Here is an 18785-nt window from a genome sequence, read left to right as displayed (position 1 = left end):
ACAAAAATTAGCCAGGCGTGTTGGTGGGCGCCTGTAGTCCCATCTACTCTGGAGGCTAAGGCAGGGGAATCGCTTGAACCTGGGAGGCGGAGGTTGCATTGCAGTAAGCCGAGATCGTGCCACCACATCCCAGTCTGGTGACAGGGCGAGACCCCGTCTCGAAAAAAAAAAAGGGCAATCTGACAGTCTATGGTCAGATATTAAATAAAACACTTGACCCGAATCACTCAGCAATCCATCATTTAGGACTTCTGCAAAAATCCTCCAGGTTTTTCATCAGTGGGAAATTTCTTTACAATCTTTTGCAGTCAGCCTTCCCTGGGACACACTGGTAGGCAACCCAACCAGGAGAGTTAGCTAGTTTCAAGAGGTGAGGATTTCCTTTACTCCCCTAAATTCCATAAGTTTAAATCTCCAGTTAAAATATTCTCCCTGCTACTTTGTGAATCATCATGTATCAAGCCTTTGTTTCTGTTATAAATTTATAATTCTAGTCATAACTGTACAATATAACAACTATTGTTACTAATTTTGCCAAAGTACAGGCTTCCAACTTCAAGTATGAAATACAAAACAGGTCTCGCCAAGGTGAAGCCTGGAGACTGACCTCACTAAGAGATCTTATTTCAGTAAGAAGCAGGATGTTCATTTATTAGTGTTAAGAATCATCCTAACCACTTCTCCTACCGACAGATGGATACACAGTTCCACATAACAATCTTGGGAACAATTCCAATCAGGGAATAAATAGAAAAACAAAACTATGGTTTTGGGCATATGAATCATTCCCCAAACACTTTTCTAAATGATAGGCTCGATCCTACTTCTAGGCCTTAGGGAATGATTAGTAGTCCAAAATCCATACTTTGTTAGAGCACTTTCCAAACTCTGTTTTCCTGCCTGTCCCCACAGAGGCTATTTCCTTGTACTTCCATCGTTTAATATTGTGTCCGACACGTAGTTGGTGCTCAAGTGGCTGAATGACTACCAAAATGCCCACCCACGAGGCAGGCCCCCAAACCTGGCACTGCAGGTCAAAAATCAAACAGATCGTCAAACGGCATGACAGCGGCCTGGCCCTTCTCTCCTCTCTGCCTCCAGAAGCTGAGAGCAGGTTGGGAAAAGTGCACTGTGCACCCCAGAACCTCCCGAAGTACTGGCAGAACGGAGTGGGCTATCCGACCCGCCTGGGCTGCCTCTGTTCTCCAGACGTAGAACACGATTCTCCTCGTTCTTTAGGGCAGAAGGGACCCGGCTACTGCCCACTCCTCCAAGCCCAACCTTGAAACGACCCTTCCCCAACCTGGCCGCGCAAACGCTCCACGACGAAGCCCAAGCCTGGGCGCCCGGAGCTTCCCAGAGGGAAGGCGCCCCGGTGCGCTGTGGGAGTCGTAGTTCCCCGGTGAGTTCCGCACCCGGGCGGCCCTGCGAACGGGACTCCCGCTCCCAGAACACCCCGCGCGGGTGCCTCGCCCAGTCCTGCCACCTCACCTGTTCTATGGACGTGACTGTTTCCACCGAGTCGTCCTGCAACCGCTCTCGCGCGTGCTCGGGCCTCAGACTGTACAGCGGCTCTGACCAGACGGGGGAGGAAGATGGAGGGCAATAGTAGGTGAAAGAACTCGGAGAAGCCATGATCAGGAGAGCAGCGGACAGTGTGTAGGACTCAGCTTCGTTAAGCAACAACGCGCATTGAAACTCGAGCGGGCTAAGGCGCTACGGCGAGCGGATAGAGGCAAAAAGATTTTGAACGCGAATCTCTCCTCCCACCTACAAGTCTTTAGAGTGAGTACTGAGATGCTGCCGCCCGCCGTTGGGCAGAGGCGCTGCTGCAAGAGCTCAGAGTCCTGAAGCGCAAGGGTGTCTACATCCGAATTTCATTTCAGAGAGATGGCGTAGGACGCCTCGGTTTGTTATGCAAATTGTTAAAAAGAACTTTAACATTCTGCTAATTCTCACTTAATTGTAATGCAGTCGCTTGCAGTTTCAGGTGCCCAAGAACCCAATGAATGTAAGTTTGAAAGCATTTCTGACAGCTCTACTGATTGCCTCAGTCACGCTATTACTAATAGAATTATTGTGCACCTTGGGGTACTTGACAGCCTCCCAGGAGAAGGCAGCAGCTGCTCAAACGTGCAAGGACGCCGTCTCAGTAATTCAGTGATGGAGGGAGGGGGGCATTATGATTTTCTCCTACCTCTTGGAGGTTACATTGCAGTAGCAAGAACTGAAATGCAGTAGAAGGAACAAGGATAAGTGAAACAGTCAGTCAGTCCGCAGATATTTACGGAACACCTGCTATGTGTCAGGCATTGTGCTAGGTCCTAGGAATACAAAAGTGAACAAAACAAAGTCCCTGCCCTTGGGAACCTTACATTCTAAGAAAATCGACAGAATTGAATGTATCCAACCCAATAAATGTATGAAGTCTTGTGATAAATGATATGAAGGAAAATAGCAGGGTCTATGAAAGAGACTAAAGGGGTAGGAAACTAATTGAATTGTATGGTCAGGCCAAGCCTCTCAAGTGACCTTTCATTTGAGATCCGAAGGATGACGAGGAGTCATCCAGAAGAACAGTATGGGAAATAACTCCTGAGAAGGAAGAAACAGCAACTTTTAGAAGACATGTGCTGGGCACAGTGGCTCATGCCTGTAATCCCAGCACTTCGGGAGGCAGGAAGATCACTTGAGGAGTTAGAACATCCTAGGCAACATAGCAAGACCTCATCTCTATTAAATATCAAAAAAATTAGCTGGGCGTGGTGGCGCATGCCTGTAGTCCCAGCTACTCAGCAGGCTAAGGTGGGAGGATCCCTTGAGCCCAGGAAGTCGAGGCTGCAGTGAGCTATGATTGTGCCACTGCACTCCAACCTGAGTGGCAGAGCGGGACCCTGTTTCAAAAAACAAAACAACAAAAACAAAAACCATAGGCTCAAGTGACCCTCCTGCCTCAGCCTCCTGAGTATTATTTTAGGGCATGCATCAAAAGTACTACACCAAAAATTATAATACCAAGATATTAAACTGGGGGAGTTATATGTAGGAGGTTATAGAAGGTATGTCAATAACAGACATTCCAGGTACACTTGGAGACAAGCTTCCTGCTCAGAGCATTTCACTCTGTTCCCACTCCATTCCATGTCACATGTCTAGGATCCAGGGATTATAGACCAGAGTGACATTTGACAACCATCCATTCCCCTGTTCTCAGTCTCTGGTAGTAAATAGAAGCAGTCAGAAAAAATGTCACAGATGAAGCTGGGCTGGCTTAAAGACCTCAGGTAGATGAACACTACCACTGTGTCCATTTTAGTGGTACTATTGCTGAACTAAGACCTAGAGGCACCAGAATGTTACCAAATCTGGAAATAAGGGGACTGTATGGGTTAGGACCCATGGATATGGCTGCACAGTGTGAAATGGTCCCATTACATTGAGCCCTCTATTGGCATCTTATTGTGTTTCCCTTAGTTATATTTTGGGAAAAAATGGTCTGATAAGGTCAGAGTCATATCTAAGGATTCAGCCTTTGTCACAAAGAGTTTCTTTGCAGGAGAACTGGAAACTTTACGCTTCAATCCTGAAGACTGTGCTATTGAAAGAATAGCTGGGACAGTTTTGTGACAAATTGTTGCATCTGTCAGGTGCACCTAGAGCAATTGCAAATTGTATTTTAGAAATAAAAATTCATTTCTGAAATTTAGTCTCCTCTGCAGTGGGATCCAAAAGATGTGAATAGGAACATGGGCAAGAGTCTCCTGCTGGAGAGTGTGTTCTCATCCAATTAATGTTTATTGAGTACAGGGTAAGTGCTGGGCACTGAGCTAACTGCTAAGGAGACAGCAGTGAACAAGCCAGACACAGTCTCTGCCATTATGGGTCTTATGATTTACCAGAAAAAACTTTAAACAATAATGACGGAATTGACTCTTTCATGACAGTTGAGAGAAATGGGATGAGGCAGAAAGAAGTATGGAGTGTTGTGAGGTTGCATGACAGGGGGACCCTAAGGTAGCCTGGAAGGCTTGAAAAGACTCCCATGAGGAAGTGAGTTAATTAATCTAGGGGATGGGAACATCCCAGGCAGAGGAAACCCAGTGACAACCCCAAATCAAGTGAAACCGGTAATGAAAAATATGTGGGGTTTGTACTCCATGTAAGCATCGAGAAGACTTGGATCAAGTAGCCCACTAGTTGTCCCTCCTCTTGGTTTAATAAAACCACTCATTCAAGAAGCAGAATGAACATAAATAATGGTACTATAGAGAATGATATATTTAGAGAGGAAACTCTTAGTCATGATAATAGCAACTCCAGCTTGGACTGCAGATGGTTTATGTTTATTTTACTCAAATGCCTGATACTCTTTTCTAAATTAAACTGATCGCGTTTCTTTAAAAATAATATTAAATGTGGACCGTGCTATTTTATACTTTTAAGAGCAAGAAAAAGAAAAAAAGTAATGGTCTAAATGAACCACTAGAGGTCGCTTCTGACCCTGGAGTGCGCTTAGGGAGTACGTTTTAAAACTGCTCTGGTATTTTAGTAGAGACGGGATTTCACCGTGTTAGCCAGGATGGTCTTGATCTCCTGACCTCGTGATCCGCCCGCCTCGGCCTCCCAAAGTGCTGGGATTACAGGCGTGAGCCACCGCGCCTGGCCATGGTAGGGTGGCGGGGGGTGCATTTCTAACCCTCTTGATTCCACTCCTTCTCCAGCTACCTCCCCATGACTCATTGGCAGAGACCCTTGAAAGAGTTGCTGCTACTAATGTCTCCAGGTCCTCTCTTCCAACTCTCTCAAGCACGTTCTAGTCTGGCTTTCCAATCGGTTCCTATCAACTCTCCAGTAAACTCCACATAGCCAAATCCAAGGGCCAGGTCTCAGTCCTGATCTCAAGTCTTCCTTCTTGACTTCCCAGCAATATTTGCACAGTTGATCATTTCCCTTCTTGAAACCCATTGTCCTTGTGGTGCCTCACACTAGTTTTCCACCTTCCTTGCCTTGCTTATATCTTGGATACCTTAGCTTGGGGTACCCCCAGGATTCAGTTCTCAGACCTCTTATCTGTCTTCACTCACTTCCCTGTCAGCTCAGGCAGTCTCAGTGTTTTAAATAACACCCGTAGGTTGAAAACTCCCTAATTTGTATCTCCAACCTGGATCTCTCCTGAACTCCAGAGTTCATGTCTAATGTCTATTTGCATTTCCACTTAGATCTCCAATAGGCATCTCAAACTTAACATATCCACAACAGAGCTGCTGGTCTTCCCTTCCAAACCAGTGCACTCAGTCTTGCCCACCTCTGTTATGATAACTCCATCCTTCCAGTTACTCCAAATACCTTGGAATCATTCTTGCTGCCTCTCTTTTTCTTACTACTTTTAAATTCTGTTCTAAATATATCTAGCATCTGATCACTGCTTACCAATCCCACTGCCAGTGTCCTGGTCCAAGCCACCATCATCTGTTACTTGGATTCGTACACTAATCTCTTAACCGTTCTCCCTGTTTTCACTCTTGTCCCCCTGTACCCTAATGCAAACTTGCTATAGTCTGAATGTTTAGGTGCCACCAGTATTCATATGTTGAAACCGAATCCCCAATGTGAAGGTGTTTGAAGGTGGAGCCTTTGGTAGGTGCTTGGGTCATGGGGGCAAAGTTGTCATGAATGGAATTCATGTCCTTATAAAAGAGACCCCAAAGAGCTCCCTCACTCCTTCTACCATATAAGGACACATAGAGAAGGCATCACCTATGAACCAGAAAGCAGGCCCTCACCAGACACCAAATCTGCAGGTGCCTTGATGTTGAACTTTATTTCTGTTGCTTACAAGGTACCCAGTGTGTGGGATTCGGTTCTAGCAGCCTCAAAGGTCTAAGATAAAATGAAAAAGCCAGACTGAACTTTTAAAAATGTAAGCAAAGCCACCCCTTCACTCAGAGCCCTCTTCTCATCTCAAAGTCAGGGTGGCCTGGAGGACCCCAGTCACCTCTCTGGCCCCTTCCCTTTGCACTCTCCAGCTTGCTCCCTGCCTCAACGCTGGCCTCCCTGCTGTTCTGTGTACACCTCTCCTGCTGCAGCCTCCCCCTGCAGAGCTCTGCCCCAGACATAGACATGGCTTGCCCTTGCTTCTTATAGTTTTTGCTCAAATTCTTTTTTTCTTTTTCTTTTTCTATAATTTCTTTTTTCTGAAAAATTGTATAGCAATGGGTTCTCCCTGTGTTCCCCAGGCTGGTCTCAAACTGCTAGAATCAAGCAGTCCTCCCACATCAGCCTCCCAAAGTGCTGGGATTACAGGCATGAGCCACAACGCCTGGCCCAAATTCTTTAGTCTAACCCAAATTTCCCTTTCTTGAGGTCTCTCCTGACCTCCCCATGTAAAATGGAAGTGCCACCCCCTTTGGTGATAGCTTAATCCCACTCCCCTGCTTTATTTTTCTCATTGCCAGATCAGATACTTTATATTTTGTGTATTGATTTGTTTACTATCTGTCTTCCTCCACCAAAATGTAAGCTTTATGGGGCAGGGATTTTTTTTTTTTTTTTGGTCTGTTTTATTCATTGCTGTACTCCCTGACATAATAGACATTGAGTAAGTTAAATGGTTCAAATGATTTCCAGTCATTGTAATGAACATTTGAGTGCTTGTTTGTGTAACACAATTGTAGATGATAATGACAATGAACATAATACTAGCCTTATCCTTCAAGAACTCACTATCTAATAACTACAGAGACCATGTAAATATAAATGAGTATAAAATAAATGTGTAAATATAAATAAATCTATTAAGTAGATAAGATTTAAAATGAAAACTATATATAAATGATAAAAACATAAAATAAGACATAATACATACACAGAATATATTCCCCAAGAATGTATTCTCTTGCAGTGGGAATGTAGCTGAAGGAGTAATTCATTCTAATCTATTTAATGAAGATGGCCTTTTATGTATAATATTTGTGTTTAGTAACATTTGTAAGAGTCTAGTCTGAAGTAATCATTTTAAATAATTATATTGAAATTTAGAAATTGTGAAATGTATTTTTAAAATTTTCTGTATCACACAAAAGGAAATATAAAAAGCTTCCAATCATAAAAAACAAAAAGAATAGCTTTCTAAATGTAGTACAATGATATTATTGCACAAAGAACAGCTGTGAGCTTCTCAGAAGTCAAATCATCAATGCTACATGCCTGCATTATTTTATTGTGTTGTATATTGATATGAAATAAATTACATTATATATTATTAATCATTACATATACTCTATTACTGAAAACCTGTGCAAAAATATTGACTCACAGTCCTGTTTTGGGTTTATCATGGTGAAAATTTTACCAGCAGATACAAAATGGAAGCCAACTAAATAACATTGTTCACCTTGAAAACTCTAAGAAATGATTTTTTATTTGGCTGGGCATGGTGGCTCATGCCTGTAATCCCAGCACTTTGGGAGACCGAGGCAGGCGGATCACAAGGTCAAGAGATCGAGACCATCCTGGCTAACATGGTGAAACCCCGTCTCTACTAAAAATACAAAAATTAGCTGGGCATGGTGGCAGGCACCTGTAGTCCCAGCTACTCTGGAGGCTGAGGCAGGAGAATCACTTGAACCTGGGAGGTGGAGGTTGCAGTGAGTCAAAATCACACCACTGCTCTCCAGCCTGGTAACAGAGCAAGACTCTGTCTCAAAAAAAAAAAAAAAAAAAAAGAAAGAAAGAAAAATGTTTTTGAAACTGTTGAGAGGCAATGCCGGAGGTGTACATTGTAAGGCATACCAGTGACTCTCAAGCCTGGCTGTGCACTGGGATCATTGGTGGAGCCTTCGAAAATCCAGATTCTCCCAGGCACCAGCCCAACCAACTAAATCAGAATCTGTGGGGCTGGGGCCCAGGCACATGCATTTTGTCAAAGCTCCACAAGTGATGCTGACTCACAGCTAGGGTTGGAGCCACCTTGAAGCGTCTTTGTATGTGGTGAACATGAGCTGTCCACCAGAGCCTGGCTCCCCTTCCACAGGGGGAGTTGCAGCTGGGAAGTGACTGCTCAGCAGTCTCCTTTGCTTTTAGGTAGAGGCTTGTGACTGGGTGCTGGCCAATAAAAAGTGGAAGACATGATATCTACTACATCTAGACCTGACCCTTTAAAACCTTTCATGCGATCCTCTATTTCCTTGCTTCCCCTCTCCGCCAGCTGAAAGTCAATGCCTGGGGTAGTCCTCCATAATCAAAAGAACATCATGCCACATGTTCTAGAAGTTAAAAACCTCAATTAACAAAGAGGTGTCTTTCGGTGTTTCACTCCACTGCACAAATGGTATCCCTTTGTAGATTCAAAATAATTTTCTGGACAGATATGGTGACATCTTTTCAATGTATATTGTTACTACTACTTTCAAACAATCTTTTTCAAGTCTGATAACTTAGAACTACAGGGTCAACTCTCCCCTCTCCTGTTAACAGAGCCCTTCTTCCCCTGCTGTCTACAAGGCAGTCTTAGAAGGGTCGTAAGTGTATACTTAGGTAAAAAAGGAGAGCCTGTAAATCCTGATATGTGAGGGACCTGGGGTATGGCGTCTCCTTGCCTTTGGTTGGCAGGCACTCTCTGATTCTTCCTGCAAGGCAGATCTTATAAAGAACAACATCTTGCTTTTAAAGGAGTCCTACAACGGAAGTCCCTTGTTGAAAACAGCAGAGTTTCTGCCACCCTGGGTGCCTAAATGACTATGGAACAAAGCTACCCTTACTCCCTACTCTTTGCTGTTCATTAGACTTTACATGAGAGGGAAATAAATCTTTATAGTGTGAACCCCTGAGACTTAGGGATTCATCTGTTACAGCAACTAGCATTGCCTTAACTAACACATGCAATGACTCTTTCCTGCATAGATTCCTAACTGTAGATATCTTGTCCCCCAAAACATAACTTTGACAACACAAGTTTGATATGACATATATCGCATAGTTGGGGGTTGCTAGTCATGTCTCTCAATTCTAGTTTCATAAAGGGAAGGATTGCTAATCTGAGGCTTCCCCATCACAAAATTTTCTACTTTGACCATCTGGACCACCTATCAGAGAGTCTCCAAAAAGACACAACTTTTATTTCCCACTCTAAGAGAATGAGATAACTCCTAAAAACTATCTTTGCACAGGAAATCCGATCTGATGAGGCTCCTGGTTTGGTCCTTGCTATGGGCTGAGTTGCGTCTCCCCCAGCACCCTGCCAAATTCATATGTTGAAGTCCTAACCCTTAGTAACTCAGAATGTGGCTATATTTTTGGAGATAGGGCCTTTAAAGGGGTAATTAGGATAAAAACGCGGTCATGTTGGGCCCTAATCCAATTTGACTGGTGTCCTTATAAAAAGAGATTAGGGCCGGGTGCGGGGGCTCTCGCCTGTAATCCCAAGGCTTTGGGAGGCTGAGATGGGAGGATCACGAGGTCAGGAGATCGAGACCATTCTGGCTAACACAGTGAAACTGTGTCTCTACTAAAAATACAAAAAAAATTAGCCGGGCGTGGTTGCGGGCGCCTGTAGTCCCAGCTACTTGGGAGGCTGAGGCAGGAGAATGGTGTGAAACCGGGAGGTAGAGGTTGCAGTAAGCCGAGATCATGCCACTGCACTCCAGCCTGGGTGACAGAGCAAGACTCCATCTCAAAAAGAAAAAGAAGAGATGAGGACATTGATCGGCATAGGTGGAAGACCATGTGAACATGAAGACAGCTATCTACAGCCAAGGAGATACCTCATAAGAAATCAACCCTGTTGACACTTTCATCTCAGACTTCTGACTGCTACAATTGTGAGAAATAAATTCCTGGTGGTTTTTTTTTGTGTGTGTGTTTTGAGACGGAGTCTTGCTCTGTCGCCCAGGCTGGAGTGCAATGGTGTGATCTCGGCTCACTGCAACCTCTGCCTTCCGGATTCAAGCGATTCTCCTGTCTCATCCTCTCGAGTAGCTGGGATTATAGGCATAAGCCACCATGCCCAGCTAATTTTTGTATTTTTAGTAGAGACAGGGTTTCACCATGTTGGCTGGGCTGGTCTTGAACTCCTGACCTCATGATCCACCCGCCTTGGCCTCCCAAAGTGCTGGGATTATGGGCATGAGCCACCATGCCCGGCCAAATTCCTGTTGTTTAAGCCACCCAGTCTCTGGTACTTTGTTATGGCATCCCTAGAAAACTGATGTAGTCATGAAGGTGGTGGCCAGGACACTGAGGACAACCTCAAATGGTACTGTGGGTCATTTTGTGTCAACATCAATTACCATCAGAATTGTTTCCTGTGGTTCCCAGCCCCCAAATGCACATGTCTCTGATAATTTGCCTTCGCCCCTCTTTCCTTGTCATTTGAGTATATTTTCTCCATTCTCTATTTAGTCAGGGGAAAACAAAGAAAAAGCATGTGAATGGAGGACAGTACTGAGACCATGGTAGGGGGATGTGTCCTGTTTCTTTCAATCACGAGGATGCCAAAATATTCCACTGAGTGACTGAGGTAAGGGGATGGAATTTAGGTATTTCATTTACAAAGACCTGGTTAAAGTGAACTTTGTGGTCTCCACTAGTCTATATGGTTCTTCTTTATTTTTAGACAGAATCTTGTTCTGTCGCCTAGGCTGGAGTGCAGTGGCACAATCTCAGCTCACTACAACCTCTGCTTCCTGGGTTCAAGCGATTCTCCTGCCTCAGACTCCAGAGTAGCTGTGATTATAGGCGTGCACCACCACACCGGCTAATTTTTGTATTTTTAGTAGAGATAGGGTTTTGCCATGTTGGCCAGGCTGTTCTTGAACTCCTGACCTCAGGTAAGCCACCCACCTCGGCTTCCCAAAGTGCTAGGATTACTGGCATAAGCCACCATGCCTGACCATCTATATGATTCTTTTGCTAACGTTGTCCCAAAATCTTAGTTCCTCCATCTCACAAAACATACACAGACATAAAGACACAGAGAAATCTGTACGATGGCTCTGAAACTGACTGAACCCAGATGAGGGTAAGGATGGATATTTGAAGCTTGGGTTTTGGTTTCTAAACTATTCCCCATCTCTCTCTCTCTCTTTTTTTTTTTTTTTTTTTTTTGAGACAGTCTTGCTCTGTTGCCCAGGCTGGAGTGCAGTGGCGCTATCTCGGCTCACTGCAACCTCCGCCTCCCAGGTTCAAGCGATTCTCCTGCCTCAGCCTCCTAAGTAGCTGGGATTACAGGCACACGCCACCACACCCAGCTAATTTTTGTATTTTTAGTATAGACAGGGTTTCACCATGTTGGTCAGGCTGGTCTTGAGCTCCTGACCTTGTGATCTGCTCACCTTGGCCTTTCAAAGTGCTGGGATTATAGATGTGAGCCACCACCCCCAGCCTTTTCTTTTCTTTTTTGTGAGACAGAGTCTCGCTCTGTCACCCAGGCTGGAGTACAGTGACAAATCTCGGCTTACTGCAACCTCCGCTTCCCGGGTTCAAGCGATTCTCCTGCCTCAGCTTCCCGAGTAGCTGGGATAACAGGCGCCTGCCATTAGGCTTGGCTAATTTTTGTATTTCTAGTAGAGATGGGGTTTCACCATGTTGGCCAGGCTGGTCTCAAACTCCTGACCTCAGGTGATCCGTCTACCTTGGCCTCCCAAAGTGCTGGGATTACAGGCATGAGCCACCTCGCCTGGACTTTTTTTTTTTTTTTCTCTAAAGCAATGTAAGCTACTGAATTTGAGGTCAGTTCAGTATGACTACATACACCCTTTTTTTTTTTTTTTTTTTTGAGACAGAGTTTCAATCTTGTTGCCCAGGCTGGAGTGCAATGACAGGATCTTGGCTCACTGCAACCTCTGCCTCCTGGATTCAAGCGATTCTCCTGCCTTAGCCTCCGGAGTAGCTGGGATTACAGGCGTGCGCCACTACACCCAGCTAATTTTGTATTACTAGTAGAGATGGGGTTTTACCCTGTTGGCCAGGCTGGTCTCGAACTCCTGACCTCAGGTGATCTGCCCACCTCGGCCTCCCAAAGTGCTGGGATTACAGGGGTTAGCTACTGCGCCTAGCCTTTTTTCTTTTTTCCTAAAGCAATATAAGCTACTGAATTTGAGGTCAGTCCAGTATGACTACATATACTCAATTTTTTATGAGTATGAACATTTATTTCTCTGGATTCCTTCAGCAAACCTCATTCCCTTTCCTGTCTTGCCTAGGGAAAGCCATTTCTTTCAAAATGAAATGAGGAATCCACGTCAGCTTGCATTTTCTTTCCTGTTTCCTCAGACAGAAGCAACCAGAGAGCCACTAAAGGTCCCATTGAGGAGACCTGCAGAGAGCTATTTACCATTACAGTGTCCATCAATGGGAAGGCAGCTGCGGTGCCCAAAGGGGGTCAGGCTGGGTTGGATCTGCCCTCTGTACTCTGGTGGTGGTGGGAAGAAAATCACAGCAGGTTGGGCCTTGGTTCCGAGAAAACATACCCGGCTATATTCATCTGTGGGATATTCCTACCACCCGGAATACATAGGGAAAATGCATAGGGAAAACATTACAGGGTGTTTTCTGCACCTCCATTTTATTGAGTGCTGGGTCAAGTGCTGTGCTGTTCTTTCCATGCATTATCTTATTTCATTTTTCCAGCAATCCTATAAGGTAGTCACACTAAATATCCTATTTTGAGATGAGGAAACTGAGGCACAGAGGGGTTCAGTAATGTGCTTAAGTTTGCACAGCTGGTGAGTGGTGACACTGGGACTGGAACCCAAGTGTGCCTAACTCCAGAGCCCTAGGCATGCACCTGGAACCCCATGTAAGCCCAATGTAGAGACGTGCACCTCAAAATAATGGAATCCACTACATCAGTTCCTTTAGCTTTTAGTGTAATCAGAGTAGCTAGCAGGCTCGGGATTTTCCCCTCCTTTTTTTTTTTTTTTTTGAGACGGAGTTTTGCTCTTGTTGCCCAGGCTGGAGTGTAATGGTGCAATCTCGGCTCACTGCAACCTTCGCCTCCCGGGTTCAAGCAATTCTCCTGCCTCAGCCTCCTGAGTAGCTGGGATTACAGGCACCAACCACCACGCCCAGCTAATTTTTTGTATTTTTAGTAGAGATGGGGTTTCACCATGTTGGCCAGGCTGGTCTTGAACTTTTCTTCTCGTGTTATAATTCAGACACTTAACCTGAAATATACCTTTTCAAATGAAGTAAATGGGCTAAACACTTTCCTTGACCTACTACTGAAAAATACATTCTCCATCCAATATTCAGCCTCAAATGAGGTATATACATAAATATTTTTCATTGCTTTTTTTTTTTTTTTTTTTTTTTTTGAGACAAGGTCTCACTCTGTTTCGCAGGCTGGAGTGCAGAGTCATGATCTCGGCTCACAGAAACCTTAGCCTAATGGGTTCAAGCAATCCTCCCTCCTCAGCCTCTCAAGTAGCTGGGATTACAGGCGAGCCACCATGCCCAGCTAATTTTTGTATTTTTAGTAGAGATGGGGTTTCACTACGTTGGCCAGGCTGGTCTCCAACTCCTAACCTCAAAGTGATCTGCCCGCCTCAGCCTCCTAAAGTGCTGGGATTACAGGCATAAGCCAACGCACCTGGCCTTTCACTGCTTTTTAAAGACCTAATAGGGTAGACTTTGCTCTCCCTCAATACTGGTTGGTAGGGATAGGCAATTTTCTTAACTCCAGAGAGCATTCGTTTGCCTCTCTCCAGTGCTAACACGTTCAGTGGTAGGAAACTGGGTCTTGAACAAGGGTCATTCATTCTTTGGTACCACTGGCTATACCACACAGAGACATTTAGGGGTCACAATACACTCGTCACTTGGGCACCTATCCTAAGCACCTTAGAGGGAAAACAGAGACTTTTGCCAGTACACCTCCAAAGGATTTTGCACTTGGAGATGGTTTTATGATCATTTCACCCTGGTGGAGGATGTGAGTAGGCATTTTCCCCATTTAAAGAAAAAATGGGGACGGGAGAGGGCTGTGACACAGTCACACAGGTAAGGGGCAGCCAGATGGCAGGGAGGGGGAATTCCACCCACACTCTCGGGGGCTCATGGAGACGGGTGTTCGAATCCAGATCCTGCTCAAGGCCTTCCTACCTCGGGTGAGCCCAGGTGAAGACCAGCCACTGGGGAGCTCGGCCAGGATCCTGCAGATGCAGGGTGCCACGGTGGGTGGAGTTACCGGCGCCAGACTTGGGGTGGGATATGGGGAGAAGTGGTGAGCCCGGAAAGCCGAGCATGGTAGAAGTGGGCTGGGAGGGGGCTCACCTCAACTCCCCCATTCGCAACATCCGAGGAAAAACGAAAACGTTCCCCCGCCCCGGGCAAGAAGGGATTGGGGGGCGGGGCTGGAGCCCCGCCCTGGCGTCGCCCGCTCGGTGGGGTCCAGCTCTCCTGCGCGCGCTCCCCGCCCCCTCTCTCCGGGGCGGCGGCGGCGGCGCAGGGGAAGGGACGGGCAGGGGCCGCCGCCGCTTTCTCCTCCCACCGCCGCGCGCCAGCCCAGCCGAGTCGAGCGGGCACCGCGCCGGGCTCCCGCCGCAGCCGCGCTTCCCGGCACCCAGCGAGCGAGTGGGCAGGCGGGCGGGCGAGGCCGCCGCGGGGGCCGGGCCCGGCGTCCTCCTCGCCGCCCGCAGCGTCCCCGGGCGGGCGCGGGCCGCGATGGCAGCGGCGGAGCAGGGCTGAGCCCGCTGCCCGCCCGCAGCCCCCGGCCGCTCCGGCCCCAGCCATGGCGAAGCAGTACGATGTGCTGTTCCGGCTGCTGCTGATCGGGGACTCCGGGGTGGGCAAGACCTGCCTGCTGTGCCGCTTCACCGACAACGAGTTCCACTCCTCGCACATCTCCACCATCGGTAAGGGGCGGTGGCCCGGGGCGCCCCTCCCTCCCCGCCCGCGGCCCCTTTCCCCGCCGCCCCCGTACCCAGCTGGGGAGGAATTGCCAGCCCCTCCGGCTGGAGGCGCGGGAGTCCGGAGTCCGGGATGAATCTCGGGGTGAGCATAGGTTTTGGCAGGTGAGGGGGTCTCTGCTGCCTGCCGTCCGGACCAGAGGTGGCGTCTCCCGCCTCTCGCCGGGGAGCCTTCCCTCCCATCAAACCGAGAATCCGGGGATGAGGGGAGCGGGAGTAGGCCTGGGTACCCCGAGCTGGGGTAGCGAGAATCGTAGCCTCTGGAATAACGTCCCCACACCCCCAGGGGGAGGGGAAGTAAAGCTTGTGCTGGGGAAAAGGGGGTCAGGGTGGAGACCGGAGTCTCTGAGGCGGCCTTGGTTCTGTGGTGACCCAAGGTGGAGCCGGCGCGGGGCGAAGGGGGGAAGAAGAGAGGAGGTACGGAGGGGCCGCAAGGATCGAGTTTCCAGGGCAGAGTTGGGAAGGTAAGGTGGGACACCTAGGGGAGGACACAGATAGGGTGAGGAGCCCCTGCGCCTGGGAAGAGGAGGAGCCAAGACATCTGTTCTGAGGGAATCTAAAGAGGTTGGAGGAGTGTCAGGAATACCTGCCCAGACTAAGGGGTCAGAAGGCAGGCAGGACCCGCCTGAGAGCATCTCTCATCTGGCAGTGCTGGAGCCTGTGGTTAGAGGGACAAGGCCCGGTGGCATCCCGGACAGCACTATGATGGGTCACCTATTCTAGGAATGGGTCCATGGCCTCCCCTCTGAGACAGTCTCCCGCTCCTAGGCTGTGAGGGGCCCCCTCCCTGAGAAGTCTGAGTAAAGGGAATTTCATCCTCAGCTGCTGCCCGGGTCAGCCCTGGAGTAGCCTCTGCATTGCCCAGGCCCCTGGAAACACCTGCTGGCTGACTGGTCATCCATTTGGAATGCTCTCCTAGAAGTCCCTGCTGCCATCAGGGACGGCCGCAGCTCTCAGCTTCCTCTTGAGGATTCATGTCCACGCCATCCCCCCTTCCTCCCCCGACACACATTCCTTGCCCAGAGAGAAGTAGGACCACATAGATACAGCCAGGAGGAACAGAACCTTATGGTTAAGAAGCCAGCTTTATTGTCAGAGAGACCTGAGACCTCACTTTGGGGCAAAGCAACCTTGAATATCGCCTAAACTTCTGAGCTTTATTTAGTTTCTCGTCTGTAGAATGGGTATAATAATGGCACCTACCTCCCAAGTTGTTGTCAGGATTAAATAAGATAATGCTTGTTAAGCGCTTAGCACAGCCAGAGACATGGTGAAGCTGGATAAATGCTGACCATTCTTACTGCTGTTGCCATTATCATTGCGCTCTTAGGGTCTCCTCTCATTGTTTCACCAACTTTAAGGGTGAAACAATAGGATTTAGGGTCAGGGAACAGAACTTGTCTGTCTTTCTCAGAGGAGCTGTAAGGCCAACTCTTAGGAAACCTAGGAGCTTGGGCTGAGCGGTGGTTTGGGTGAGAGACATTGCAGAAAGAAGGGGAGCCTCTAGACACCAAGGCTCTGTGCCTGCCGGGAGGACTCAGGGAAGAGGCAGGTGCAGGAGAAAGGCATGGGCGTGATGGAGGGAGTGGCAGAGGAACCAGATGGTATATGAGGACAGGTTGTGGGCTCAGGGACAAAGGGCGCCGGGTTATCCCTTAAGGAAACTAGGAATGGCTATTTTTGAGAGAGGCCTGGTGCTTGGAACTACTGAGCTATCTCTAGAGAGCTGTGGGCTGCCTGGAAGGCCCTGGCTTTGGCCTGAAGAGCTGTTGTTTGCACCTGCTCTCCTGGTCACATTCCAAGTCCTTCGGGTGACCTGGACTTTTCCCTTTGAGGGCTTCATTCAACCACCTCATTTCAGAAGCTCTGGGACTCCTGCTTCGTGCTGTGGGAGGCAGCCTTCCCTGGGAGACATGTACGCTCCTTTTTGGGGGCACCCCTGTTTCTAAAATACCAGGATGGCCCTCTGAGGCCGGTGCTCTCCTTAAAGAGTGTCCATTGCCTCACACCTAACCATCCACCCTTCTCCTTGTCCCTTCCCCTTGTAATCTCCCTTCTTAGACACCTTCTGCTAATAGGTGAACACTAGATAGGTCACAGGGACTTCCTCAAACCCTCCAGGGCAGACCACTTTGGGCACATAGGTGAATCAGTGAACTGAGTAGGAGTGTCTCTGCAGCACTGTCTCCCCTCAAGGCCCTTGGTATATTGGCCTAAAACCTAAAGATGGCTCCCAAATTTCTTCCTCCACTTCTGACGGCCAGGTTCCCCTTTCTACAGGACACAGAAGATTCTAGGAGTTTGGATTCCATGGAATAGAAAGAAACCTGTCTTTCTTCACACCAGCCTTTTAAAATCTGCCCCACTGGGTATCTTAAATGCTTTCTTATTTAAAGCTTATTAAGGGACTTGGGATTCTCCCTTATCTTGGGCGTGTTTTTCAGCATTAACTAAAACTTAAAGGAAAGAGTTGGATGGTCAAGAAAAGCTTTTTCCTTAAGTGATATGGACAATTTCTCAAGGAAGTAGGAGGGGCAGCCAGGAGACAAATCAAGGAGCCAACGAAATGAGTGCCACCAAGTCATAGTCATTCACTTATTTTTTTAAAATGTATGTCCTGTATGCCAGGCTCTGCACTGAGACCGAGAGATTCCCAGATGAATAATACCCACAGTCACTGTTCTCAAATTGTGCATTATCTAAAACACATTACATGACCATGCCGGGCACTGATCGAGGCACCTTTCTCAGGGGCTTTTTTTGTGAATTATTCACCAGTTACTGCCAAGATAGTTTGGCTTCTTGGCTCATGTGGATATCACCTAGGCCGGTACTTTTGTGATTTACTGTGTACTCCACTTTAATGGCCTGCGATCTGCCAGGGAGCAGTGAGAGGCCTCCCTGGTAGACTGAGACACTGAGTGTCCCTCCCCCTATCCTTTTCATCTTTCTGGCCTCTTTCTGGCCAGCAGGTGGCCCCGCCACTGGCTCTGCCACAGGCGTTTCCTTCCTGTGCAGCTGTGCTGGCCTGGCTGGGGGTTGGTGCAGAGGGGTACCCAAAAGACTATCCTAAAAAATTAATTGAGCATTCACTACCAACCTCTGTGCCAGGCATTTTAGAGACATATCGCAGTCTACGTTTCCTGCCCACAGAAGCCCATAACCTAGATGGGGAGGCAAGACAAAGGCAAAAAAAAAAAAAAAAAAAAAAAAAAAAGCTAGTACCAAAATGAGATATCTGAAAGTACTCGGTGAATCACTCTTCAAATGTAAAGGATCGATTATGATCATTACAGTTACTCTTAATGAAGGTCTCACAGTGGGTATCAGAAGCTAAATTATGATGCAAGATGTACCATGAGGCAGCCGGAGAAGGGCGGTGAATGGGATGGGTGAGTGCTGTTCCCACGACTCCATGCTGTCGGAGGCTGGGGAAGAGAGAGGCCCCCATGGACTAGAACCGGCAGGGAAGGCTGAAGCTAGGCCTCAGTGTGGGCTGCTCGTCAGTTCCTGCAGCAGAAGGGAGCAGATGGAGTAACATGAGCAGAGATAACAGAGGTGGGATTGAGTGGGTGTCTGTGGGGCTCTAGGCAGTTTAGCTGCAACAGAAGGGATTCTTCAGAAAAGCGAGAACGTTCCTCTGTTTCTCTCTCTGTCTCCCAAACTATAAGTGCCTTGATGGTGCGACCAAATCTTATTCCTCATTGTTTTCATAGTCCCTACTACAGGGCCAGGCAGATCTCAATGCCTATTGTTAAATTAATGAATGAACCCAGGGACCAGTTGGCAGAAGGCATTGAGAGAGCCTGGCTAAGGAGGTGGAACATGAACCTTAGCAATGGTAGGAGGGGTTTTGAGTAGGGTACTAATGAGGTTGGC

The 18785-nt window shown here is 47.6% G+C and overlaps 2 protein-coding genes across 15 annotated transcripts in view; one reads left to right on the top strand and one right to left on the bottom strand.

Moving 5' to 3' along the window:
* Nucleotides 1-1720, bottom strand: part of FNTB (farnesyltransferase, CAAX box, subunit beta) — a 77314-nt gene extending 75594 nt beyond the window's left edge. For 10 of the 11 annotated variants that reach the window (XR_012415861.1, XR_012415862.1, XR_012415863.1 and 7 more), the window contains exon 1: nt 1492-1720. Coding sequence is in view for 4 of the 11 variants with exons in the window: in XM_005561502.4 (XP_005561559.1) it covers nt 1492-1635 (144 nt within the window). In the remaining 7 variants the exon portion in view is untranslated. Of the gene's footprint in view, nt 1-1303; nt 1375-1491 lie in introns of those variants that run through there. The other variant, XM_073997534.1, reaches the window with a different exon arrangement.
* The window catches only part of RAB15 (RAB15, member RAS oncogene family), a 39910-nt gene continuing 22596 nt past the window's right edge, over nt 1472-18785 (top strand). The window contains exon 1 of one of the 4 annotated variants that reach the window (XM_065548917.1): nt 1472-1785. Coding sequence is in view for 1 of the 4 variants with exons in the window: in XM_015453896.3 (XP_015309382.1) it covers nt 14729-14852 (124 nt within the window). In the remaining 3 variants the exon portion in view is untranslated. Of the gene's footprint in view, nt 1786-14038; nt 14172-14508; nt 14853-14926; nt 14992-18785 lie in introns of those variants that run through there. The other 3 variants (XM_045396569.2, XM_015453896.3, XM_045396568.2) reach the window with 3 other exon arrangements.

This window comes from Macaca fascicularis, chromosome 7 (assembly GCF_037993035.2).
Source record: "Macaca fascicularis isolate 582-1 chromosome 7, T2T-MFA8v1.1".
NCBI lineage: Eukaryota > Metazoa > Chordata > Mammalia > Primates > Cercopithecidae > Macaca > Macaca fascicularis.
Note: the sequence above shows the minus strand (reverse complement) of the source record. Positions and strands in the feature narration are given on the sequence as shown.